The sequence below is a fragment of the Parus major genome, chromosome 11 (genome assembly GCF_001522545.3).
Source record: "Parus major isolate Abel chromosome 11, Parus_major1.1, whole genome shotgun sequence".
In the NCBI taxonomy this organism is placed as follows: Eukaryota; Metazoa; Chordata; class Aves; order Passeriformes; family Paridae; genus Parus; species Parus major.
The window spans coordinates 1117471-1144726 of record NC_031780.1 but is presented as its reverse complement, the minus strand read 5'-3'; the positions used below and the strand labels follow the sequence as shown (position 1 = coordinate 1144726).

Genomic DNA, 27256 nt, shown 5'->3' with positions numbered 1-27256 from the left:
CTTCCAAGATGGCCGCCCGGCCCTCACTGGGCACTTCCGGCTGCGCTGAGGCCGCGGTTCTGGTAACGGCGGAGCCGCCGCGGCTCGGGCTGGGCCCGTCCCGCCGGCGCGGCCTCTGAGGCCTCCGGGGACCGGCGAACATGGCGCTACTGCTGCGGATGGGGCTTCTCCGCGGCCGCTGCTCCTTCTGGCGGCCGCCCGCCGCCGCCTGGGCCCGGCCCCGCGGCTGTGCCTTCGGCGGGGTTCGCGGCCTTCAGGTAACGGGACGGTGGCGGGGGCTCACCGAGCACTGTGGGCACCGGGAGAGGAGAAGAACGGGGGGATAGGGACGTTCGGGGGGCTCGAACAGGAGAAACCTGTGGTTGTTCCGTCCAGAAAGTCCGTCGTGTCAGCGCTGTTGGGCAACGACATGGGAAACACTGTGGAAATAATGGAATTATTTGGGTAGGAAGGGACCTTAAGCTCATCTTACTCTAATCTCCTGCCATGGGCAGGAGACCTTCCACTATCCCAGGCTGCTCCAAGCCTCAATGTCCAGCCTGGCCTTGGGCACTGCCAGGGATCCAGGGGCAGCCATGGCTGCTCTGGGCACCTGTGCCAGGGAAGGAATTCCTTCCCAATATCCCATCCATCCCTGCCCTCTGGCACTGGAAAGCCATTCCCCCTTATCCTGTCACTCCATTCCTTGCTCATATCCCTTTCCTCTTTTGAGCCCCTTTAGGCACTCAAAAGGTCACAGTTAGGTCACCCCAAAGCTTCTCTTGTCCAGTCTGAACAATCCCAATTCTCCCAGCCTCTTCTTGTGCAAGAGGTGCTCTATCCCTCTCATCAACTTTGTGGCCTCCTCTGGATTTAGGACTTTTTCTGTGGTGTATGTAAGAGGTAGAGGGAGAACAATGTGGGACATTGTTTCATGCCAGGTTTTTCCGGGATTAGTTTAAATGTAAGCTGTTCTGTTCTAGAGAGCATCAATCCTGAGGTTGCCATCTTAGACCATCACAAGCTGGAAAAAAGAGGAGAACCAGGAAAAATGAATGAGGGGTTTCAGCCTGGTCAGTGTCCTTGGCTGGTTTAGAAATTGGAGGGGAGACAGGGAATCACAATGCCTTTAGAAAAAAAAACAAAAAACAAAACAGACTCAGGGAGGAAAAAGATGAAATATTAAGTGTTTTGAGTGTGGGTTGTCTACTTATACTTGTGCTTTCTTTGCTCTGGGTTATAAGCATTTCCAGAGTCATGTGGGAAGTGCCCCACCAGGAATCCCATCTAGGGCTCCCAGCTCCTGTCCTGACACTCACCCACAGCATTTCCCTGTTCAGGAATCTGAGTCTCAGGAGGGCACACAAAGCTTGAGCAGCCACAGCACTTTTCCAATCGTTGTCTTGTTTTTCTTTCTCCTCTTCCTCAGAGCCTCTTGGCACCAACACTTTCCCTACCATGTCAAGGTCTCGGTGGAGCCCTGACAAAACAGCACATAATCCGGGATCCAGTCAGACTTTGGAATCTCCTGGGTGAGTCCCGGGGAGCAGGGAGGGAAAAGGTCCTATTTCATAAGAGAATTGACCTTTCATCATCTTCCTTCTGCATTCCTGAAAGTGCAGCAGAGGTGTTCTGTTCCTGGAGGTGGGGGTGTTTGCAGGGGTCCAGCTTTGTGTTTGGTGACAGGAATCAACAGCAGCACCTTCCCATCAGCAGCTCAGGGGATTAATGAAGTACTGGAGTAATTAGACTTTGTGTTTGTAGCCTTTTTTGGCTTTTATTGGAGTATCCCCTAGCATTCCTGAGACACCTGATTTAATTCCATTACCTATTTTCTTTAATGAGCATTTCCAATCCCAGGTGTGAGGCTGTTGCTGACTGCCCACACCAGTGTTAGTGATGGCTGTGACTTGGGAATTGTATCCATGTTTCAGTACTAAAGAAATTTCTCCAAATTATTTCCCTTCAAAATAATCTCTGCCAACAAAACAATCTCTGACCTCTGCTTGCCTGCAGGTAGCACCTCCTGGTTTGCTACATCCAGCTCTCGGAGGAGTGGCCAGAAGAATGAAGGAATCAAGAAGAAATCACCGCAGGAGGAGGATGGTATGTGTGTGCCAAAAATTCTGGGATTTACCAAAACACAGGGAGGGGCATGCAGGGAGGAAGATCCACCTTCCTGCTTCCCTGTACCTGTAACTTCCCCCTGTACAAGCCTGGGGCTAACAGCAAGTTTGAAGGATTATTTTGGTTTAGATGATGGACTGGAAGATACAAGACAGATCATAGAAAACCTGGAGTGGCTTGGGTTGGAAGGACCTTAAAGCTCATCCATTCCAGCCCCTGCCATGGCAGGGACACCTTCCACTGGCCCAGGTTGCTCCAAGCCCTGTCCAGCCTGGCCTTGGGCACTTCCAGGGATCCAGGGGCAGCCACAGCTGCTTGGGGCACCTGTGCCAGGGCCTGCCCACCCTCACAGGGAAGCATTTTCCCCTAATACCTAATGAGGGGATGAAAGTTCATTAAAGTGATTCTCTTTCTCTGCTGCTTTGCTTCCTGTGCAAATCTCTTCATTGCTGTTTGCCTTGGCATTGCCCCTTTTTGAAGCAGGACAGTAATATTACCTGGGTTTTGGTTGGGAGGTTTTATTGCAGAGCATTTTGACTTAGTAAACTTGTATTAACTGAACCCAGTTATTTAAGCTGAATTTGCTTTTATTTTCTTATATTTCTTATATTTTCTATATTTCTTATATATATCTTTATGCCTTTAATGTGGATGTGTCCCTACTTTTAGTGAATCACAGAACTCATAAATTCCTTAAAGATCTCTCAGCTGTGTTACTAATTTTTCTTGGTTTTTCTTTTTTAAGTTAGTCAGTCTTTTTTGATACTGGTTTTTTTCCATGTCTTACTCTCCTAAGCCCCAGGCATGTAATGAATTTTTTGAAAATGAGTTTTATCTCCCTAAAAACCTCTCAATCACGGAGTGGTTTGGGTTAGAAGGGACCATAAAATCATCCAACCCCCTGCCATGCCTCCAGAGCTTTGTACTGCAAGTCGAGAGGCACTTAATATCATTACAGACTGTAATTTAATTTTATAATTTATTTTCTAAACTTTTACCTGGGTATCATCAAATGGTGTGAGCACTTGGCTTTTGCTTTGTTGTGCTTAATAATTTAATCTTCTTGGACTTTTTGCTTTTGAAGTCAGAGGTCATCTGCTGCTGACAGCCTGGCTGGTGTCACTGCAGCGTCCTTAGGGCCAGAGCAATGGCTTTTCCTTGATGATTTAACTGGGATGGTCAGTGGGATGTGACCAGAGTCCTCGGGAAGGGAGTGTGGAGCTGGGGCATGTGCTGTGCAAGGCCAGGCCATGACTGAGCACAGCACCTGGAAGAGCTGTAGCTGTTCACATCAGTAACCAGCAACACGCCGTGTTCCGTGGCCTCTCCTCCTGTGATTAATGGACAGCCTGGCTTTGCGAGGGGGAACGCTGCCCCGAGTCTCCAGGGGAACACTTGTCTCTGCTGTAATTATTACAAAGAACTCTTCAAACTGTCACCGCAGCCCTTGCAAAGATTTTAATCAGAGAGTTCACGTTTGGGGTTAATGGCAAATCATTGCTTGGTGGAGACTCAAAAGCTGGAGTATTCCCACAGCTGCTGCTTGCAAGTGTCACATCCAGTCCCTGGGACTCGTTTCCTGAGTGCTGTGGGGTGGCTCGTGGTGCAGTTGGATGTTGTGCTGTACAGTCATGCTTTACCACAGATGAGAAATAGATCAGTTTTGTCCTTGATTAAATGCAGACTAGAGGCAGGCTTGCTGTTGCCTTGCAGCTTTCTAGAAATGGGGCTCTCTCCTGAAATTATTCAGCTGCGGGTTGAAGGTCCTAGAAAGATCTAATTCCTGGAAATGGGAGAAGTTGTGTCAGGATGTCTAACAAACAGCTTTCCCCAGGTGATGTTTTTGTGATCACACCCCTGATTGTGTGTGTTTAGAGCAGGTTATGGGCCTCCACTTGGTCTGAAATGAAAGAGAGGAAAATGCTCTAGCAGGAGTTGACTCTGACACCTCCAAGGAACTTGCACAGCCATAGATGGACTTTACCTGTCAGGATTCACTTGCCTTAAGTAGTTTATTTTCTCTATAAAATCTTTTTTATTTAGAACCTGCTCGGCTTTTCAGGATGTTGTGCAGACTAAGTCTTCTATAGTGTATTTTAATTTTTCCTAACAAGACTGTAGTGGATGTCATCCTGCAGCCTTGGGATGAATTCCTGAGTCCTAACAAAGCTGGATGCAGCAGATAACACTTGCTGAGGGGACAGCAGCAGAGAACAAAGCGGATGGGCTGGACGCGGAGCCTGAGCTTGTCACAGCTCTTTGAAATGATGACTTCTCTGCCAAGCTGCATTGTTTCTATTTAGGAACAAGCCTTTCCTGTTCAGCGTGGAGCAGAGCTGGGAAGCAGTGAAAAATGAGGCTGTGCCTCTGAAGGACAGAGGACTTTTTTTAGCAGCTGCCTGGGTCATATGTTTGTCCCTGGGTTTTGTTGCAGCGTGCGTAGGGCCTAATTGGTGACCGGTGATAAATGCTGGTGTCAGGACATTTTTTATGAATTTGCAAATAAATCAAATGGCTGCAGCACTGGTGCATTAGAGCCCAGTGGCACAGAATGAATTTATTTCTGGGTGTAGAAGGGTATTTATGTGTGCCATGTTGCTGTTGCTGTTAAATTGTATATCAAGAGCAAGTGCTAAATTATATATTGGAAACACTCACATGTGACTGGAAAGAGGAGATATTTGTTGTCATTTGAACAACTTAAACACTGGCCAGCAGCTGACATTGAACTGTGCTGTGACAGTCCTTTACAGCCCACAGAATTGTAAATTTGCCTGTGCAGTGCAAAAAAAAAAAGTGTTATGAGACTGGAAAAATATTTGATGGCAAATAGTTGAAGTAAAACATCCCTTTTCCATGTGTCATTGCTTCAGTGTGGCTGTAGTACAATGAAAGTGTGGGAAAGCACATCCAGCATAGGAATCCCTCTTGGATACAGATCCTTAATGTGGGCAAGTTATCAAACCCTCTGAAACATGAGGTGAATTGTATGGGAGAAAATCCAGGGAATTTGGTTAAGACAGTTGGATTTGCAGTGTATTTGTGTTCTGTGCTATCTCCCATTCTCTGCAAATGCAGGTATTTACTGAGGTAGTGGAAGCATTGCTGGAGTTGTGGTGCAGGTGCCAAGAGATCAGAGCTCACCTGGAAACAATAATGTGCTGTGGGATTTACCAGGGACACCGGGATTACTCCTAATATTTTCCGCTGTGGAACCATGTTGTATAAAGTGGGTTATAGTCATTCTGCAGCTTGATTTTTAGCAACAAGAGTCCTGTGACTTTTTCTGACCTCAGTTCATATGGGGCCAGGCAAGACAGTATCTCATTCTAGCCTAGAATGTTATTTGGTGGGATTTTGGTGGGTTTGGTGCACTAGGACCAACCCATGGGAAGCCCAGTCCTTCAGGGGAAACCAAACAAAAACTCCCCAAAAATACCATTGTGTTAATCTTTGTCATTTAATTATCCCTTCTTTGGGTTAGAAAACTCCACAATTACACACTAATCTTTTTCCTCTGATATATTTTCTTTTTTTGTTTTGTTTTTTCCTAAAGAGGAAGAGAAACGCAGGAGAAGGGAAAACCAGATGCACCTGGAACGTTTGCGGGCACTGCTGGTCCTCACCTTCGTCGTGCTGATGCTTCGCTTCATGATCAGTGATAACAGGGAGGGCACCAACATCTCCTGGAACTACTTTGTCAATGAGATGCTGGCCAAGGGGGAAGTGCAGAGGATCGAGGTGGTGCCTGAGAGTGACATTGTGGAGATTTACCTGCACCCGGGTGGAACTCCACATGGACAAGTTGTAAGTTACTCCCTACAGCTGGCAGTGAGCTTAGCTAATGCTGCTGAAGGTGACTGAATTAATGGTCAGTAAAGCTCCAGCTGGTAAATTTGCTTTAGCTCTTTTCTTTCTTATATTTGAAGTTCAGGGGGCCTCAAGCAACTGGAAACTAAGACTTCCAGTTTGAATTGTAAAAATAATCAATAATGTTCTGGGGAAAAAAAAAATTGTATGCCTAAAAAGCTGGAGAAACTCAGTTTTCTTCTATCAGCTCAGTCTAATATTGGAGAAGATGTCCAGGAGATTGTAAACTCTTACGGCTGGATTTTGTTTTAAGAGTTTTCTCCTCTTTGGATTTCAGTCATGAGTGTTCTGTCAAACTCCATCAGCTTTTTTTCCTAAGACCAGAGGGTTCCTAAATTCACTGGGAGGCCTAGTGTCAGTCATCTGCTCCCCAATTCACTGATGCAGGATCAAAGGATGTAGCATGAGGCTGATTTTTACCTGACTTGTCCATGCTGTGGCCGTCTGCTCCTGGCAGATATTGATATATAATAAATAACATTTCCATGCTGCTCTGGCTTGCCTGTCCCCAGAACGTGACCCTGCTGTACACCATGCGTGTGGCAAACATCGACAAATTCGAAGAGAAGCTCAGAGCTGTGGAGGATGAGCTGAATATTGATGAGAAAGAGAGAATCCCCATTTCCTACAAACACCCTGGCTTTTATGGAAAGTATGATATAAATTTGTCCTTAATGTTGCTCTTGTATTGGTGACAGCATCTTTTGCTTGGAAAAAAGTAACTCTCAGCTAAATGTTACCTAAATACAGAACAGAAAAGTTCTTGGGGCGTGGATTTGGAGCATTGAATGAATGTTTCTGAAAAATAAGATGCTTTAGATGTACATTAATGTTTGAAAAGTGGGGGTCCTAAGGATTCTGTAATTGCAACAGGCCAAAATGTTTCAGGTCAGGGTCACTGAGTTCTTGCTCAGCTAAGCACTTTTTGTCATCATAATCAACTGTCCAAGTGCAGAGTGTGATAGAAATCTTGGCAACAAGTGATGTTACAGCCTGGGCTGTGGAGAAGGCTGGGGATGCACTAAGCCTTCCTTCCTCGTTAAAATGCTTCCATTTTCCCACTGGAGATGGCCAGTGTGTGTAATTGCTCCTCCCAGACACCTTGTAAAAATGTAAAGCTTGTGTATGAATGGATACCTGGGCTGGATTTCATCCTCTCATCAACATTTTGGATGTTTTTCATCTATAGCTGAATATACAGAAATAAGCTTTTTTAACTAATCGTGCAGTATGAGACCTTCAGTTCAAATTCAGATTTTTTCAGACTCATATGTAACAAGAAGAGAGGACTGAACAGACAATCAGCCCCCAACACAAGCTGTTTCCCCTGCTCTTCAAAAGAGATTTTAAACAATTTTTTAAGAGCTGTGATGGGGTGCTAAGTCTGTCAGAAGACCTGATGAATGCCTGGAGGATTTGGTCTCCGTCTGGAGTTTGAGCCTGTGAGGTGCAGAGCCTTTGCAGCTCGGGCTCGGCTCGCTCCATGCTGTGGGCGCTCGGGATGTTTCAGAATTAATCCTGTTTGCAGAGCAGACAAACTGAAGGTGACTTTCAGGTTTCAGTGTTGCCTTTGCATCTCTCACTGAACAGAAACAAATGCAGCTGGGTATAGAGCTCCTGCTGGTCCCTTGCTTCAGTAAATCATCCCTCTGTGAGAGGTGGAACACACATTCCTGGTGTAAAGATAAGCACTAAAGTGTGGCGAGGCCTGATGGTTCCTCAGGCACATGGAGCAGAACAGGGGCCCACCGATCTCAGCCTGTCATCTGGCATAGGATCATCTTTCCTGTTCCTGGGAGCATCCTTTGTTTAGAGCTCACAGGGTATTTGTGCTCAGCATGTTTGTCCTGTAACTGTGTTAGACCTGGAGTGTCATCTCAGCTCCCCATCTCCCGTCTAATGCAGTGGGTGTTCCAAAGGATCCAGAAAACTGACAGTGTTGGTGCTGAAGCACTTTTTTCTGCTATAAAGGACTCCTGAGAGATTTGACTAAGGAGGATCCAGCAATCTCTTAATGGGAGACCCATATTGGGATTTCTGCCAGGATTAGGAGAGTTGGAATCCCTGTTGTTGTTACCAGACACTGTCCTCTGCAGTGAGCTCCCTTTGGATGCACTGCCAGCCCCAGTGGATTCTGCTCCGGGTGTGATCTGAGTGCCTGGAGGTCCTGCTTGTTTTAGAAGCAGAAATGCCTCTGAAGTGGATGGTGAGGTCGAATTTCTTCCTCAGCTGTAGGCAATGTTTGCCAGTGTCCTCTGCTTAACTTCTTAGGTTATGTAATGGTTGGGGTTTGTGGTTTTATATATCTGTATAAAAACCTGTGAAAGTTCCATTTTGTTAATCACGTCTGCTCATTTGCACTGTAGCCTAAATGTCCTATAAAAGTAGCCATGTTGGGTAATACTGACCAGGTTGTGGGAGAATGCTTCAGTTTGTACTTGTTTTTGTCCTTTCAGTGATGTCCTTTCCCTGATAGTGACACTGGTGGCCGTGTCCATGCTGTGGAGCATCTTCCGTCTCTTCAGGGTGGCAAGCAGGGCCGGAGGCTTCAACGCCTTTGTGAGTAGCCTGGGTTTTGAGCATGTTTTGCAGCCTGTGGGGAGTCTTGGCCTCTGCTGGGTTACCTCCTCCCCTTTTCCCAGCAAAGTCAGTGCAGGATGAGGATGAACTGGTGCCAAGGACTCTCCAGTCTTGCCACATCTTGCATCCTGTGCTGATCATTTCCCTGGCTGGTACCTTAACTGGCCTTAGCCGAGGTCCCTTCCCTTCCCAATGGCAGGAAGGGCTGAGCTCAGGGAATTTCAGTCCAGTTTGCTGTTTTCAAAGCTTGCTAATGAGCTGCAGCTGCAGATGGTGTTTTTCACTGGGCCCTGCCAACATGCCTCCCATACAGCCAGAAGTAGGAATTGCTGCTTTCTGCAAAATGAGTTCTCAATTTATAAAATATGTTCAGATTCTGGAGTTCATTATGTGTTGGCCTGTTCTGCTCCTGCCTCATGCCTCGCTTGCAACACCAGGCAAGCCTCCTCCTCCTCCTCTCTCCCACCCTGGCCTGCATCAGCTGATGAAACTGTAGGAATCAGCCTGGGGTGCTCTGTCCCTGACCGCAGGGACTGGGGATGAAAACACAGTGAATTCAGTCCCTTGTTGGATTTCCCACTCAGTCTCCTCCGCAGTTCTCTTTTGGCTTTGAGATTCTCTTTGAACAAAAGGATGCAGCTGCTCAGAGAAAAAGAATATATTAAAGAAGTGTTGAGTAATGAGGCCTTGAGGACTAGATTGTGTCCTTGCTTAAGTGGGGACAGCCAGGCCCTGAGTTTAACTCTTCCTTTGGATGTTTCTGAGGCTTCAGAAACCATAAACTTTCTTCTGAAAGAAAAAAGCTCCCGAGTAGCTGCTTTGAGTAGAACATACTGAGCAGTTATGAGTGGGATGTTTAACTGAATTCTTGTTTTGACTCTCGTTGTGGCTTCACATGCATCAGGAGATGGAAACATGGTGGCTGTTCAGTTTGAGAACCTGTAGTTTTGGCCTGGGGTGTTTCCAGCAGAAACCAGCAGCAGCATCAAAGACTGCAAAGTGTCTGTGCTTTCATAAGTATTGGCAGTTATTTACCACTGACACTTATTTGCCATCAACACATGTTCCTTGGAACTGTGACTGTCCCATGTGTATTAAGGCTCAGAGCATTTAGAAATCAGGGAGGAGATCCCAAATCAGGTTTTGGACATCTGCATGTTTTTAATAATCATCCCTGCCTGATCTACATGGAGTTTGAACTGGATTGTGTAGGGACTATTACTGCAAGTTTATTCTGTCTCTTCCCAACATGTGGATAAATAAAGTTTGAGTCACCCATCCATTTGGGAACTTTTTCCAGAACAAAAATCTGTGAAACACCAGTGTTTTGATGGGGACTTTGTGGTGTTGGATAGGGACAGCTGGGCTGTCTCCCTGGGCTGGGCTGCCTCCCAAAATGTAGCAAAAAGCCTGTCCAGACTGTTGCCTTGTCCAAAGTTGTTTGGTCCTTGTGCTGCCTTCCACAGAACCAGCTGAAGATGGCTCGTTTCACCATTGTGGATGGGAAATCTGGAAAAGGAATTGGCTTCAAGGATGTAGCGGGAATGCATGAGGCGAAAATGGAAGTCAAGGAATTTGTGGACTATTTAAAGGTATGTAAAAGTAGAACAAAACAAATGTTTGCTGCCTGCCTTCTGGGATAGAGTGGTGACCTGGGATGGTGGGGGGGGGGGTGCTTTGCTCTTCATCCTTTGTGGTTCTGGGCAGCCTCTGTTGAAACAAGCTGTGTATGTCCAGTTCCACAGTGGAAATGCAGATGGACCTGCTCCCGATGGCAGCTCAGAGTTGCCCATGCTCAGAACATTCTCAGGAAGTTCTGGGAAGCCCCACTGTGGCTCAGGGGCTTGGTGGGAGCTGTTCCTCTGACCAAGCTGTGTTGTCCTTGCAGAATCCCGATCGCTACCTCCAGCTCGGGGCCAAAGTGCCCAAGGGTGCCTTGCTGCTGGGCCCACCAGGCTGTGGGAAGACTCTGCTGGCCAAGGCTGTGGCTACAGAGGCCCAGGTGCCATTTTTGGCCATGGCAGGCTCCGAGTTCGTGGAGGTGATTGGAGGTGAGGTGCTCCGAGGAGCAGGGGGAGCTCTCTTTGTCTGTTGTAGAGTAGGAGGGGGCTGGCTGGGCTTCCTGCAAAGGACAGGGCTTGGCATGGGGAAGATGAGTTGGATACTTAGCCTGAAGATATAAAAGGTTTTCAGTGATGCAGTTCCTTAATTATGTAGTATCTGAAGTGCATTTCTGGTTGCCGCTTTCTGACAGAGTGCAGCTGTGGTCCTTCACCTGCAGGCATCCTCTCTGGCTTCCCTGTACCTATTATTAAAGCCCTTGACTGAGGCTTCCTTCCTTGTATGGAAATGCAGATGGGGAAAGTAGGGCCTCTCTGCCTTGGGATTTCCATCCTTCTCCTTTTCTTCCTTCCTCACAGATCTCTTGAGACCTGTCAAGGGTCAATATGCAGGAAAATGTTGAATATTTCTGCTCTGAACTGTGGGAGGAACAGGAGGCCGTGTTGGGAGCTGGGAGCAAAGCTCCTCTCGCAGCAGCTGTAGGAGTCCCTGCAGGTTTAGGAGCCCATTTAAACCCAGCTCTAGGACACACTGAGCCTAAGGACTAAACATGAGTTCTGGGGCTGTTTCTTTGTCCCCAGAGTGTTGACAGAGGGATTGTCACATTCAGAGGGTTTGTCTGGTGTCAGGTGTCTCATTGAGGGCCAGTAATGCTGCTCTCCAGCTTTGCTCACAGTTTTAGCTACCAGTTCACTGTGTTTTCCCTTTCCCTGCAGGTCTGGGAGCCGCTCGTGTCCGGAGCCTGTTCCGGGAAGCGCAAGCTCGCGCTCCCTGCATCGTCTACATCGACGAGATCGACGCCGTGGGCAAGAAGCGCTCCACCAACGTGTCTGGCTTTGCCAACGCTGAGGAGGAGCAGACCTTAAACCAGCTGCTGGTGGAAATGGATGGTCAGTGTTTCTCCCTGCCCTTACCTCCTCCAAGGTCCAGCTATTGGTCTGTTCATCTTTGTCCTGCTTGAACTTACCTGCCCTCTCCAATGTTCTCTTGCTGAAGTCTGAAGCAGTCTGAGCCCATGCACCCCATCACTTGTCCCTAAATCGAGTAAACTTTAAACCCTTGGAGTTTCAGTCCAGCTGGCCATTACATGTTGTTGGATACTTGCTGTATCCAGTCTGAGACTGGTAGTAGTTTAAAGCCTCTCAGATTTTGGAGTCCAGCTGTCCTAAAGGGACAGAAGTGATGTAATATATCAATTCTCCTGTCCATTCCCTTATGTTTGTGTTGTCTGCCTGACCACAGCATCTCTGAGATGATTGAGATAAGCTTTGCAAACAAGTCCTGGTTTGAGGCCACACTTGTGTTTGGTTTCTGGCTGTTGTGCACCTGGAATTGGCCCTTTGCTCAGACACTTTCTCATGAAGAATGATCCTTTGGCAGTCCTTAGTCCTGGCTCTGTCCAAGCCTGCAGCACTGACCCCACTTGAAATATTTCTGTTGCTAAATCTTACTATTGCAGGGTCAGGAATAACCAACTACCTGCCCATCAGGGAGTGTTTGTTTCACTTTTTCCCTTCACTGTAACTGTGAGTCATAGCTTGACTGTCATGTTGTCTCATCACACTCTTCATATGAAAAATGAAAAGCCATTGTTCACCAAAAGCATCCCCAGACCCGGGTTCCAGCTGCTGGCTCAGTACTGAGTGTTTCCAGTGAAGTGGAAGATCTTGATGGGAAAGGCCAGTGGTAACACAGCCCAGCAGTCCTGGCTTGGGTGGGTCCTTTTCTCCCAACACTTGTAGGGTGAGCTGGCCTCTGAATTAAATGGAAGCCTGCGTGTCTGTTCAGGAATATGTAGTCAGTACATTCCACATCTCTATCCTAAAAATGAAAATGTCTGATTTCCAGCAGTCTGTAAAAATTAGGTGTGGTTTCCAGAGTGTTTCCCTGGTGAGTCTCAATACAAAAGTGAGGGTTCTGCTCAACTGGAAAGTGAGTTTAGAAGGTAAATATTATCCTCTGTGTGCACTTTATAGTCCCTTGTTTGCAGTGTGCTGCCTGGTTTATTTTTAAATCTATATTATCTCATTCTTTACTCATGTCTCGTGAGTACAGAGTCCTTCATTTTGCTCAGTGCTTTATCAAACACACACTAAAAAAAAAAAACCAGTCCAAGGAGTTGACAGTGTCACACAGGAGACAGCTGGCACGGCTGTCAGCCTGGTGCTGGGAACATGGGATCAGCAGCGATCCTGGCACTTGTCACTGGAGTTACCTAACAGAGTGTGTCACCTAAAACAACACTGATGTGCCACGTGCAGCACACCAAAACAGCTCCCAGGTTGATGGTGAATAACCTGTTTAGGAGGGGAACAGTTCTGCCCCAGGAGTGGTGAGTGTTTGTAAGGAAGCCTTGAGATGGAAGGTTGAGAGCTCTGGCTGAGCTTAAATTGAGGGCTGAAGGCAAGACAGCAGCATGCACCCAAGCTGGGTATTAACTGGAGAAATAAAAGTCATGCACAAAAGCAGATCAGTGAGTCATCACTGACTGTTGGATTTCTGTGATTGAATGAGATTCCTTGGAGGGAAGGGAGAGGGAGGAAAGGAGGATCAGAGCTGTGCAGGCTGCAGGGGGATGAGGGTACCATGAGCTACATGGGGTGAGCACAGGCTGGGGCTCAGTCACATTGGTATGAACATTTTGGAGAAATCAGAGGGCTCTTCCTTTGCTCTGAGTTTGGGAAGCACCAGGATGTGGTGGGAGAAGGGGAGGCGCCGGAGGGAGCCTCTCTACAAAAGCTGTTTGTGAGAGTGGAGTGAGTGACGCACAAACCCCGGCTCTGTCGGAGCAGGTGCCTGCTTTGAATAGTGAATCTTCCCTCTGAAACTGCAGACAAGCGGAAGAGGAATGTGACCCAAATCTCTCTGTTCTGGATGCTTTGAGAGGAGCTTTGACAGTCCTGGGCTGAGCTGGGTGTTTGTGAATGGAAGTGCAGGATGGCTTTTGGTAGCAGCTCTTCACCTGGGGCCCTCAGACAAGTCCTGAGCTGTGCCATGTGCAGCCTCGAGACTGCCTTCAGGAAGGGGACCATTTCAGTGCCACTGCTCCCAGGAGATGCCCAAAGGCTTTTGGACAAATGGCTGGAGGGTGACAGACACAGTGTAACCCTGCAGATGAGATGTCCACCAAGCAGTGTGTTGCTCAGTGTGGGGAGCAGGGTACTTGCAGCTTGAGTAGACCCTTTTTCGCTTTCCTTTCTGGAGTGGTTCATTTGTGACCCTTGCAGGAACCCTTTTCTTCAGGCTACATTTTCAGAGCTGTCTCTCATTCGCTGATGTGATGAGGTGTTGTTTTTGTAGCCTGTTCCTTTGGCTGATCTTTGCCTGTGACATGCCAGGTGGTGTTGCATTAAGCAAGTGGGGCAGAAGCTGATGTGAGGAGGATGCTCTCAGTGCTTCTGGTTTTTTATTTGCTCTAATAGTCAGACCTATTTTAGGAGAGTCTTCCCAGCTGCAAGTCAGATAATGCACTGTGCCATCTAATCCTGCCATTCCTGGAGTGCCTGCCAGTCTCTGCTTGTTTATCCCACTCCAGAGTGCAGTGTGATACATGCCTGAAGGATGCTCAGCTTCATCCTCTCCGGCAGCTTATTAAGGCAGGAGCCTGCAGAGAGGGAGCACCAGGTCTGCTGCAGCACAGACTGGCACAGCCAGTCCTCTGCCTCACCTGGAACCTTGATCTGTGCTGAGCTCTTGCACGCTGACACATTTGGCAGCTCTTCTGCTGGAGCTGAGAGCTGAAACTGGCCCAGCTTACGTGCACGGAGCCGCCTCTCCACAGCGTGGGACTTGGCAGAGGGAAGCACATGGGACTGAAGTGTCCTTTCCCTGGGAAGGCTGCTGTGTGCCAGGGCTGGGGAGTGTGCTGGAAGCAGGTGACTCATGCCCAGAGGCCTGCAGGCACCTGGAGGAATGCAATAAATAACTTTGTGAGGCAGTGATTCAGTGAGAGCTCTGGCTCCCCACCCAGGCAGCGCAGAGTCTGCCCCTCTTTGCCCTTCTGCAGCTGCCAGTGCCCTGCCTTCCCCTCCCCAGGAAATCCTCTGTCTTTGATACCTCCATTGGGGCTGCTCTCAGGCAGCCTGCAGATCCCAATGCTCCCTTCACCTTAAAGAACCTGCTCTGACTGGCTTGGCCAAATTCTGTGCTGATAATGTGTGCAAAGCTCTTGGGTTGTGTTTTGTGTCTGGTGTGGGTTCTGCAGGGCTGGTCTGTGCAGGGCCTTGCACGGTTCCTGTAAGAGGTGGGTGAGGAGGCAAGGAGCAACTCATGTTGTAACATGGCCCTTGTTGGATGGCAAAGCTGTTCTTTCTGCACTAACCTGAGCAGCTCAGAGGAAAGGGGCCTGTCTGTGACTGAAGGCTGAAAGTAAATAAAAACTGAAAGGGCTTTCCATGGAAATTTGTGGAAAAGGCTGTTTCTGCTAGGAAATGCTGCTTGTACAATCTGGAGCTAAAGGCTCAGGAATTGACTTATCCCTGGGGGTGAGAAGGCATCTGTGAACTCATCAAAACAGAGATTCTGTTCTGGGATCTAGTTGGAGCAATTTCCAAATGTGGCAATAGGAAGGAGAAAAAGAAGACTTAAGCTGAGACTTATTAAGTAAATAAAAAGGGGATTTCAGAGTATCCGTGATAAGCAGGGACTGGCCTGGGTGATCTGGGAGGTTCCTTCCTGACTTTGCTCCAAGCTGCAGGGGACACAGCCTCAGCAGCCCCAAAGGCTGCTGTGAACACCATCTGGCATTGTGTAAAGCTGTGTACTCCATCCCCTGCCTGCAGCCCACTGTGTGCCTGCAGTACAGTCTGAGGTGGGGAAAACCTCCTCCTCTGGTCTTGTTTTTGGCAGGAATGGGGACCACGGATCACGTCATAGTGCTGGCTTCCACCAACCGCGCCGATGTCCTGGACAACGCTCTGATGAGACCTGGGAGGCTGGACAGGCACATCTTTATTGATCTCCCAACACTCCAGGTATGTTTCACCACTGCCTTGTCCTTCCTGTGACTGAGGTGTCCCAGTCCCTGCTGGTCTCACTGGCCTGGCAAGGTTGAGCTTGGAGGAGATGGAGATGTTGAGCGTCTGTTTGCCTTTGTTCTTGTTTCTGTGTTCTAAATCAGAGATTTGTGGTGCTAATGCCTGTTCCTCTGAAGTGACAGCTCACTGGTCTGGAGGTCTCTGCTCTGGTAGAGCCTTGGCAGTGAATTCTTTTGTGAGGTTCCCTTTGCCATGCAGAGCTATGTTTGTGTCTTCTCTTCAGGAAGCACCTAATTGGCAATTGGCTGGTGTGAGAGCTTAAATTGTCATGTGCCTTGTTCTGTAGGATTATTGCCCTCCCTATCCTTGTAAGGCTCCTCATTTTCCTTTAGGCAGCCTGTTAAGTGACTTTCTCCTTCTGAATGCTTTTTAAATCCATTTACAAGAGTCTTCCATGTCTGCTGTGTTGACATTTGTAGCAGAGTTCTGGGAATAGGCTCAGCTGCAGTGAGGATCTGTGTGCTGTGCCAGCACAGGCTCTTCCTCTCCCATCTGTGCTTCACTGTCCTCCGCAGAGTTTTCAGTGAAAATACCTTAAATGCCTGATAGAATCTGGCCCCGGAAGCATGAACTGTGCAGCTGCCCTGAAGGAGGAAGGGGAAAAACCCTGGCAACTGAGCCCATTGTTTGAGTCAGGATCTCCTGGACCAGCTGAATGAGTCACTGGTGGCTGCTTGCCAGCGGCATCTCACCCCCACCTCCATCTGGGAAATGGGCGCAGGCTGAGGAGCTGCTGGATGGGCTTTGCAGTTTGTGGTTTGTGCAGGAGCAGGTCGAGGCAGTCAGAGCTCCTTCCTGCGAGAGCTTTTGTGGTGAGGGAGAAGTTAAGACACATCAGAGTGAGAGTGAGGAGGGGAGAGTGGCCCTGAGAGAGAAAGCCGTGACTCAGGGAGAGCCTCGTGCATCTGTTGGGAATTTGAGAGCTGGGTGTTTATCAGGGCTGCTGGAACGCTGCAAGGAGAGCCCTGCCCTCTGCTGGCACTGTCGCTGTCCCCTCTGCGGCAGTGCCATCGCCCTGCTCCCTGCCATGGCCAGCAGGGCCCCTCTGTGACCCTGCCTGGGCTCAGGTGCTGGGTGTTCTTTACAGGAGAGAAAGGAGATCTTTGAGCACCACCTGAAGGGCCTCAAGCTGATCCAGGATGGCAGTTTCTACTCGCAGCACCTGGCAGAGCTGACCCCAGGATTCAGTGGTATGATGTGTCCTTGGGCTGCTCCTGCTCCGTTCAGGCTGGAGCTCCTGGCTGCTGGGGGTCTAACGGAGATTTGGGCAAAAAGGGCTTTTTTCACCATTTCTATGGGAAAGAGAAAAAAATTGTGGGAACCTGACCAGCTCCCTGGTGAGCTCTGATGAGCAGTTATTCATGACTATTTTCAATCTTCTGAAATTAGCTGGAGTAGCAGAGTGGGGAGGTAGGGAAAACACTTTTACAGTGCCCAGGTGCCTAATTCCTAAGGGAAGGAACCAGTCTTGCTCCTCTCAGAGCTGTTGAGGATGAGGTGCTGCACTTCAGAGGAGAGATTGTTAAATTGATTTATGTTACCAGGAAAGCAATGGAAGGAACAAGTAGGAATTATTTTGCTGAGCAGAGTAGAAATTGGACAGCTCTGCGTGGCTCCTGCATGGAGCCTGCTTCCAGGGTGGGTCCCTGGGAGCTTGAAACAGTGCTGAGCAAGGGGCTCCAGAGTTCCTGTTTATCTGGAGTTCCTGGAATATCCTTTCTGGGTTTCCCCTCTCCCAGGCCCCAGCACGCTGCCTCTCCGTGACTGCTCTCAGCAGCCCCCCGCCACCATCACCCACCCACACAAACTGGGAACAGATGTTCCTTCTCTTCTCTCCGAGGTTGAGCAGAGCAGCAGCCTGTGCCAGCCCACTGCCCACACCATCCCTGTCCCTGGGAGCCAGCCTTGGCCTCAGCCTGCTCCTGGATTGCTGAGCTCTGTGTGGTATCAGCATTCCCTGCCAAAGCAGTTGTATTATTCAAATCCAACATCAACACCATGGACTAGGGTTGCTCTCTGTTCCCAAGGAACAAAAAGCACAGGCTGTTTGACTTCCTTAGGTCCTTCTCCAGATTTGTTTGTGCCCATTTCTTCTCTGAGTTCTCTGTCCCATGCTGACCTAGTGTAACTCTTGTGAACTTGTGTCTGCAGGTGCTGACATAGCAAATATCTGCAATGAAGCTGCTCTTCACGCTGCCAGGGAAGGGCACAAATCCATTGATACCTCCAACTTTGAGTATGCTGTGGAAAGAGTCATTGCAGGTAAGAGATGCAGGCATTCCATGGAATTTTGGACTGGGTTGGGTTGGGAGGGACCTTAAAGCTCATCCAGTGCCACCCCTGCCATGGGCAGGGACACCTTTCACGACCCCAGGGTGCTCCAAGCCCTGTCCAGCCTGGAGTTGGACACTGCCAGGGATCCAGGGGCAGCCACAGCTGCTCTGGGCACCCTGTGCCAGTGCAGCAGCTTTTCTTGATGGTGCCTCAGGGGTCTGTTCTGCTCAGGTGAGGGGGTTACATCCCAGAGAAGACAGATGGCTCCAGACTGTGCTCTGGTCTGGAGGTCTTCAATGACAATCACAGAAAGTTCTCTGAAAAATACCCCAAATGGCTCCATCTTCCTGAATCTGCAGGAGTCTGAACCCATAGCTCAGGGAAAATGACAACTGACAAAATAATAAAGAGAAAAATTCAAATCCATGTGGCTTTTTTTCAGTTTTGAAGATTGGGGGGGGTGTGGGCTGTTATTTCTGGGTTTTTTTAAAAGAGGAGTGACAGTATCTCTGAAATTTTCTTGCTGCTCTGGACACCTGCTACATAAATATCAATAGCAAATAGTCTCTGCATCCTCACCAGCAAGAAATTAGAGATTTTTCTTTCTGCCCTCCAATCCCAGGCTTTGATGAATTGGCAGAATAAACTGCAAGACAGTAGAGCACTGTTCTCCCTCTGAGAACATCCTGTGGCCTTTCCCTGCTGCTTGTGCCATTGCCAGGAGAGTAACCTCTGGAGATTTCCCTGTAGCAGTTTATTGTAGGGAGGGGAAAAGCGTTCCCAGAACTCTTGACTTCACCTGAGGGATTTGAATCTGGTGGGTTTTGGGCTGAGCTGCCCTGGAGCCAAGCTGTGGATTTCATAATCAGACACTGAACTGCCTCCAGGCTCCATTCCTGGGGGGAGCCTGGGCACACAGACTGGCACTCTGTGCCTCTTTAGTGGAACATGTGGAACAGGATGTTTGTACTGGGTCAGTTACTTCCCTCATCCTGGAATTAAGTCCTGTTTGCTTTATCAGAAGATGCTTAGAGAATTCCTCATTTAAAACATAATGTTTGAGAAAATGCTTCACAGCATTCACCTGTTACAGAAAAAAACAAACCCTTGCAGTGCTTTGGTTAAAAACACAAACCCCAAACTGTACTCAGGAGCTCCCAAGAGTGGACAGTGAGACAACTGTAGTTGTAACACAGAAATTTTCATCATCTGCAGCAAAGATCACAGAATCCTGGGCTTGTTTGGGTGGGAAGGGACTTTAAAGTCTGTATTCCAATCCCTGCCATGGACAGGGACACCTTCCATTATCCCAGGTTGCTCCAAGCCCCTTCCAGCCTGGCCTTGGACCCAGGGATGGGGCAGCCACAGCTTCTCCAGGCACCCTATGCCAGGGCCTCCCCACCATCACAGGGAATTTTTTTTCTGATATTCCAGCTAAACCTCCTCTTTTCCAGTTTGAAGCCATTCCCCCTTGTCCTGGCACCACATGCTCCTGTAAAGAAGTGCTCTACTTTCCCATCTGCAGGAGCACAAGCACCAGACTTGTGGGGACTGTCTTGCCTTTTCTCTCTGATCCTTGCCCTAGTTCCCCAGACTGGGAAGGTAAAGCAAAAAGCAAGGAAGGCTGGGGGGGCTGGCAGCAGAAGGGATCTCTGGGATCCATGTGGTGGGGCATTGCAGGACATGAGCTTTGGCAGTTAAAGCTGCCTGGCCCCACTCAGGCTCTGCTGTGTGTAGGAGGCCACAGAGTCTTTTTGTTGCTTAATCAGATTCTCTCATATTAGCAGCACTGGCTATTTTTTGTAGACAGATTCTAAAAGACCCCAAACAACCCCCCAGGCCCCTGTATTAAATGTACCCTTTCCATGTCATAGGAATGCTTCTGGGTTTCACAATCCAGAGGGCATTTCAGTTCCTATAAAAGCTTTTCTTGAAAGAAAGAAGATATTACTGTGCTTTCCATTAGGAACTTCTGGTTTTAATAAGAGTGGGGTAGAATCAAAAGGGAGCTCTGCAAGTCCAGAGGCCCTGTCAGCCTTAAAGCTTTGTGTTGCTGTAAGGGAGGAGCAAGAACTTCTCTCTGTGGTAGTTCCCATTGTGTTTTTAGTTTGGGAACAGAAAGCAGTCGGTCAGGTCTCCTGGGAGCGAGGGAAGAAACCTGCTGAGCACACAGAGGCTTTTAGGGCTTGGCTTTAGAAGATGGAGCCTGTTTTCTTGGTGGGGTTTGTGTAAGGCCAGCAGAGATGCACCAGAGTTCTTTCCTGGCTGGCTTGTGTCATGAATGTGACAACTACAGGCTTTCAGGGGACTTGGATGCCTGGAGATTATGTAAGAAAAGAAATAATCTTGGTAGGCACACTGTGTGCTATTGTGAAGAGCATGTCTCTATGTTTTGTCTGTTTGTATATGTATACATGTATTTATATACATGTATTTATAGAGAATAGATACATCTTTCAGTGGAAATAGCCATACAGGGCCATGTTCACACACTGCTGAGGACAGGGTAGGGGACTGACCCATGAAAATCAAGGCAGTTGCAATTAATCTGCTGTTCCATCATGCCTGGCGGGGCACAGCAGTTTCCAGGGTCCCTGAGCAGTCATTTTACAAGATATGCCACACTAATTTTGTTGTTTCCTTGTTTAATAAAAGCCTTGACTTTGTTTAAAAATTCATGTTAATAGAATGTAGTTTTCCAAGACATGAAGCAAGTTTGGTGCAATGTTGCTTCTGACTGGCTGCTCTCCCCTCTGCTGCTCTGGGCTCTGTGTGGGGACACTGGCCTGAAAATCCTGGGACCTTTTTGCATCCAACATTCTGAGCTGTAACGAGTGCCTGACACACTGTGTGTTCTGTAGTTATTTTTCCTATGTATTAGAAATTTTACTTCCATTCACCTTTTTCTTGTGTTTTTTTAAATCCTTTTTGGACTTGCTCTGTCAAGTTGGAAAATAGATACTTTTGAAAATTCCTTTTCTGGAGGAAGGGTTAAGTGTAAGTTATGACTTCATTTGCTGGTTCTCAGGAGCCTGGGAATAAGCTCATACAGAGCATGCCATATGTAATCAGAGACATTTCCAGGCTCTGGAGAAGGATTTCTGTATCTGCTTCTGGACTTCAGCTGATTTGAACACTCTTAATGCACAGTTTTCTCATCTGGGACCTTGTATATATGATTCAACATCTCCTTTCTTGTTCTGCCTAAGGGACTGAAAACAGCAAAATGAGTGTGAGACTCTAGATGGACTCATTTTGGGTTTTGTTGTTTTCAGATTTTTTCCACAAAAAAAAATTAACCAAAATTATTAAAAAAAAGAGAGTAAGCTGCCTTTTTACAGATCCAACCCTGGGAACAAGGTTCTTGTGATCAAATCAAATGTCAAATTATTTGTCTAATGGTTAAGTCTGTTGTAAGGAGAAGGGGCAAAAGTTTCTGCCAGGGTTTTCAAGCAATCCCAGGCGTGGATTGTTTTCCACTTGAGGGCCAGGGACCACCTTTTCCAAACATTTTAGTTAAAGGGGTTTTGCTGCCTCCCCCTCTCCAGAGTCAGCACAAACGGTTCAGCCACAGGCTGTGCACTAGGCTGGACCAGGTTCTGCCCCACTGGTTGCACCTGTTGATAACTTATCAAACCCTGGTGTGTGTTCCCACAGGCACTGCCAAAAGAAGTAAGATCTTGTCACCAGAGGAGAGGAAGGTGGTGGCGTTCCACGAATCCGGGCACGCGCTGGTGGGGTGGCTGCTGGAGCACACGGAGGCCGTCATGAAGGTACCTCCTCTGCCAGGCAGGGGAGTCCCGAGGGCTTCCCTGTCCAAGATTGCTTTCTGGTACTTGTGTGCAGTTCTGCTCAGCTCTGTGAGCCTGGGGCTGTGCTGTTGCAGCAAAGTGCATGGAAAACACAGAATCACACACTCATTTTCCTTGGGAAGCACCTTTGAGGCTGTTGAGTCCAGCTACACAGCGCTGCCGAGCCCACCACTAAACTAGGAGAGGTTCAGGCTGGATATTAGGCATAAATTCTTCACTGAAAGGTTGGTTAAGCATTGGAACAGGTTCTCCAGGGAGGTGGTGGAGTCACCACTGGAAATGTTCAAAAACAAGCTGATGTGGCACTTCACAGTATGGTTCAATGGGCTGGTGGGATTTGGTCAGAAGTTGGACTTGATGGTCTTGGAGGACATTTCCAGCCTTAATGATTCTGTGATTATATAAACCATGTCCCTAATTTATGCTCTAGAGAAATCCATTATTAGGCTCCATTGATGATAGTGCTGGTGCAAAGCTGATTAACCAGCTATAGGAGAAGCCTTGCAATTAAAAATTAGAAGCAACTGAGTCTCCCTGGTGCTGCTGCTCAGTCATGCACTTCCAGGCTGTTCCATGTGTGCACACATCCAAATGTGATCCCTTTCCCAGCACGTTGCAGCAGGCAAAGCCACTGCAGGAATTGCTCTGGTACTGATGGAGAGATGTGTTTTCCAGACTGGGAGGTTGTCTGCCCGAAGCGCTTCTCTGCAGGGAAAGGCCTCCCTGGCACCCGGGGATGTGATCCCTGCACATCTACTCCAAAAGCCAGGGCACTGGGGGGAGGTGGGGAGTGAAATGACAAGGGTGACAGCTCCTTGGCCCATTACCAGTGGCACATTCACTCTGAATGACCCATTGTATAAGCAGAACTGGTGTTAATTACTCTCGTTTAATGGCTGGGGAAAATGGATGTAATTTTTCTGAAGGCTCCTGTCTTTCTGCAGGTAGTCTCAGGGATTCTGGAGCAGAATCAGTGAACTCTGTGTGGCCTATACACTCCAAAGTAACTCCTAAATTTCAGGACTTCGGTGACTTGCTGTCAAGGATAATTACCAGGGCAGAAAGTGTGCTTGTGTGTGAAGGCAGAGCTCTCAGCTCAGGAATGAGTACAGATCTTTGTAGCCTTTGGCCATGTCTCTGTAGGCCAACCTGTCCATGGCCATGGACAAACTTCACTGGGGATGCAGAGACCTCTTCCTGCCCTCCCTGTGCTGCTGTAGGGAGAGCTCTGCAGTTCTGTGAGCTGAGGGAGCTGCCCTGTGTTGCAGGTGTCCATAGCCCCTCGGACCAACGCGGCGCTGGGATTCGCACAGATTCTGCCCCGGGAGCAGTACCTGTTCACCAAGGAGCAGCTGCTGGAGAGGATGTGCATGGCCCTGGGGGGCAGAGTGGCCGAGGCCATCACCTTTAACAAGGTCACCACAGGTGAGGAGCCAGAGCCTGGCATGGGCAGATGGAGGTCCAAGGAGATCTGAGCAAGGGACAGAGGTTTCCTGTGCTGGCAAGAAGAAATGTCACATGCTGTGTTTTAACACTTGTAAGCATGGAGGTCTCAGGGCTGGTTGTCACTGTGTTGTCTCAGACTTGTTCCAAAGCCTGAGGCCACAGTTGCAACTACTGGTGAGGCTCTTGAGAAGACCTAGAACTTTGGTGTTTCTAACTAGTTAAATCCGAATAGGATCACAGAATGGTTTGGGTTGGAAGGGACCTTAAAGCCCATCTCATTTCACCCTTTGCCATGGGTAGAAACACCTTCCTCTATGCCAGGTTGCTCTGTGGGCAGTGGCAGGTCAGGACTCAGGTGAGCTGGCCACAGTAGGGTCACTCTGTAACTCCTGGAACCTGCAGGAAGGTCCCTCAGTGGGTTGAGCGTTCACCCCCATGGGCTGCAGTGTGTCCTGTCCTTTCTCCACTGGACATGTGTTTGTGCAGGATTTGCTCTTCCTACACTGAGCTGAGAGCTGGCCAGCAGTGTGTGTGTGTGTGTCTTTCCTGCCCAGGAGCACAGGATGACCTGAAGAAGGTGACCAAGATCGCCTACTCCATGGTGAAGCAGTATGGGATGGTGCCCAGCATCGGGCAGATCTCCTTCCCAGACCCAGAGAGTGCCCCTGGCATCGGCCGGCGCCCCTTCAGCCAGGGCCTGCAGCAAATGATGGACCACGTAAGGCCACCCTGGGCTAAGGGTTTCTTGTTGTTCTTTGCTTTCTGCAGTTCACTGAAAAATGGCAAGTGGTTTACACCCAAACAATTTGCATTTTGCTGTTGGCCAGTGAGTGTGCACTTTCCTGTTCCATGACTGTGTCAGGGCTGTGCAATGAGGCAGCAGGGACAGGCAGAATCCCACTTGGCTGTGAGTTCAGCCTGTGCTCTGCAGGGCTGAGACGGCAAGAAATCTGTGTCTGCAAGTCACAGCTGCACAGTGTAGATGTGTGCACTTCCTAGATCAGATCTAACCAAAATGATGGTCAGACTGACTGCAAATCAGCCTGTTCTGACAGGAAATTTGGGTTCATTGCTGAGAAAACACACTGCTTTAGTTCAAAAGTCAAAAAGCTGGAAACAAAAAAGCTCTGTTTCAGAAGCACCATGGCTGTGCTTCCTTGGGATTTGTGCTGAGCTGCACCTTTAGTTCCTGGACAGCCTTAACTGCATTTCCCATCGAGCTGTGCTAGGGCAAGACTTCACTGCCCCTTATCACCAGCGCTCCTTGGGCCTTTTTCCAACCAGTTCATCCATAGTTTCTGTTGATGAGAACCACATTCTGCCTGGCTCAGTTTGCAGATTCCATCCCTCAGTGCTCTCCTTGTTTAGCCACACATTGTGTTTGTTGCCACCTACACCCCAACTCTCTCTTGTTTCTTCAAGGAAGCCAAAATCCTGGTGGCTCAGGCTTACAGGCGCACAGAAAAGCTCTTGCTGGAGAACCGGGACAAGCTGCAAACAGTGAGTTGGATTGTGTGGGGGTTTGTTGGTTGGTTTGGGTGTTTTTAACTGGTGGCTTTGCTGCTTTCTGTGCTCTGTAGCTCAGCTGTTGCAGTGTTGTCTCTCTCCTAGAAAGTCTTGTAGTGGGAGTGTTGGGAACGAGTGACTGTTTACTGTGTATCCCCCGGATTCAGAGCAGGCACGGGAGGAATGTGTGTGCCTTTCCCAGCAGTGAGTAGTCTGCCTCCTCACACCAGCTGGTGTTTGCAGGGTAGAGGAGGAGGAGTGCTCTGTGGAAATGATCAAAGCTGGAATTTGTGTCCTTCACCTGCATTTCTCTGCTTGCCTCTTGGCAGTACAATGTTCTGCAGAGCTGACAGTGACTGGTTTTGGGAAGCCAAGCCAGTCATCAGGTGGACAGTGTCTGGAGGAATATGGTGCCTGTCACCTTGGCTGATGGGAGCTGGTTCCTGCTCTCTGGTGACTCCAGGCAGTTTTCACCTCCTTAATGACTGATGCACCAAGGAATCCTTGATACAGGGATAGAGCTTTGCCTCTTCTCCTTTGTGTCCTGATAATCCCAATCCAGCCACACACCCTGGCACGTCCCCACCTGTGCCAGGAGCTCTGTGCCCAGTGGTGAGCCAAGCTTGGGTCACAGCACCCTCTGTATCTCTTGACTTCTCTTCAAAATTCCAGTCTGTGACTTCCAAAATGACCAGAAGTCAACTTAATGTTGCCTGTTTTGCAAATCCAGCAATTCTTTTCCTTAAATCCTCTTTTTAAACAAACAATAACAACAACAACCCCTTCAGCTACGCAGTGTCAGGCCTCCAGTGTGTGCTAAGGAGAGAGCTGGGACATGCTGCTGTCCCCAGGACAGTGCCCTGGCAGCTCTGGAGCAGGGATCCTCAGGGGTGTCTCTGCAGGCTCCTCTGTCCTGCTGCTGCCATGTAACAGCAGCCAGATGTTTGCTAGAGGCTCAGCACAGAAAAACTTTAAAGTGCAGCCAAAGTATCTCCAGAGTCAGTGTTTTGGTTGCCAGGCCAGCGTGTCACATCTCATCAGCAGGATCGAGCAGTTCTGTGCTGGACAGCCACCTGCTGCTCCAGAGGGGTGGTGCTGCTGCCAGAGGGGCCAGAGAATTCCACTCTTCTCAAGAGCAACTTGTGCTGACCTCCAGCCCCTGCCTGCAGGAACAGGCAGCTCTTTGTTAGCACTCTGTGTGCAGGGAAGGCTCTGGGTCTGCCAGAGGTCTCCATGCTGCTGCTTTGGCTCTTGGGCAGGGCCACAGGTGCAGTGACAGTGGCAGGAGGGACACTTCTGTCATTGTTCATGGAGCTCACATTCCAAATCATTCCCAAGAGTTTGCTTTGTTGCCTGCAGTCACGCTGTGTATTCCTGGCCAAACATGCTCTTGGGAACAGTGCTGGAGCCTGGGGAATTCGGTCCTGGCTGCAGTAGCTTCAGGGTCACCCTGTCTGTGGTGGCACAGCCAGGGTCTGCTCCTGGGGGGCTGCAGGTGCTGAGCTGACACTTCAGCTCACAGAAGCAGTTCTCTGCTCTCTCTGGGGACTCCATCCCTCATTTTGCCTCCTTCCTCTTTTCCAGCTGTCCAACGCCCTCCTGGAGAAGGAAGTGATCAATTACGATGACATTGAAGCACTGATCGGGCCCCCGCCCCACGGGCCCAAGAAAATGATTGCTCCTCAGAGCTGGCTGCAGGCAGAGAGGGACAAGCAGGACAGCAGGGAGGAGGAAACACCTCCCCAGCCACCAAACCAGGAGGAGGAGGAGGAACCACGCCTGAGACCAGTGTGAACCCACTCCCGTGTGGAATGGGACACAGACCCTTTGCCTTCTCAGCTCCAGGATCAAAGATGCTGAGCAGGGAATTGCTGTGCTGCTGCTGCTATCCCAGAACTAAGGGATGGCTACATTGGCTCTTTGAGCTATATCCTGCAGGAAGGAAAACTCCTCAGGATTTCAGAACTGGTTCCTAGCAGGGTGGGGGTGATTAAGAGTTGGGTAAGTCTGGTCTGCTGTGGAAGTTTCTTGTACACAGGAGCAGGGAAGGTATTCTAATGGGTGGAATATCCCATGTAAGTCACCTCTGGCTGTGCTCTGCACCATGGCAGGAGGGCAGGGCCGTGCCCTCAGCATGGGGACAGCCCTGTGGGGCTGAGCTGGGCTGCTGCAGCTCTTGTGTAACCCTTGAACACAACACACAAACAGCCCTGGCTGGAATAAACTGCCCACAACGTGCTGCTGTGTGTGTACAATGTGTCAGGCTCCGGGGGCATTTTGGCACACATGAAGCTCATTAGAGCTGTGGAGTGGTACAGGACAAGGGCCTCCTTCTCCCTGGTCAATAATTTATGTCCAGTTTTTACAGCAAGTGTTTCCTAAGCAGAGGTTGAGGCAAAACTGTGCAGAGCTCAGCAGTGGGACATGGAAACCTGTGCAGAGGGTGTGACTCTGAGCACACGTGGGAAGGCTGTTCTGAACTGCTGGTTCTGAGCTGGAGAGGTGCTCTTGGAAATCCAGCAAAAGCAGGTGTGTTTATTGGGAATCCTCAGGAAAAGCTGCTTC

The 27256-nt window shown here is 49.0% G+C and overlaps 1 protein-coding gene across 1 annotated transcript; it reads left to right on the top strand.

Annotated features, from left to right (window-relative positions):
* Window positions 1–42: 42 nt before the first annotated feature.
* Window positions 43–26930, top strand: SPG7 (SPG7 matrix AAA peptidase subunit, paraplegin). Its single transcript, XM_015639859.3, has 17 exons — window positions 43–257; window positions 1409–1511; window positions 1996–2085; window positions 5663–5913; window positions 6489–6628; window positions 8433–8535; window positions 10023–10148; window positions 10445–10607; window positions 11334–11507; window positions 15466–15590; window positions 16741–16843; window positions 17805–17915; window positions 21585–21700; window positions 23008–23164; window positions 23740–23903; window positions 24608–24685; window positions 26276–26930. Exons 1-17 carry the CDS (start codon window positions 141–143, stop codon window positions 26483–26485), a joined length of 2331 nt encoding a protein of 776 aa, XP_015495345.1. The 5' UTR covers window positions 43–140; the 3' UTR covers window positions 26486–26930.
* The last annotated feature ends 326 nt before the right edge of the window (window positions 26931–27256 follow it).

Bases quoted from the DNA above. Each gene is read 5' to 3' on its own strand.
- SPG7 (XM_015639859.3), top strand. From the start codon at position 141: ATGGCGCTACTGCTGCGGATGGGGCTTCTCCGCGGCCGCTGCTCCTTC. The intron at 10,149-10,444 runs GTATGTAAAAGT...TTGTCCTTGCAG, and splicing joins AATTTGTGGACTATTTAAAG to AATCCCGATCGCTACCTCCA. The intron at 17,916-21,584 runs GTAAGAGATGCA...GTGTTCCCACAG, and splicing joins TGTGGAAAGAGTCATTGCAG to GCACTGCCAAAAGAAGTAAG.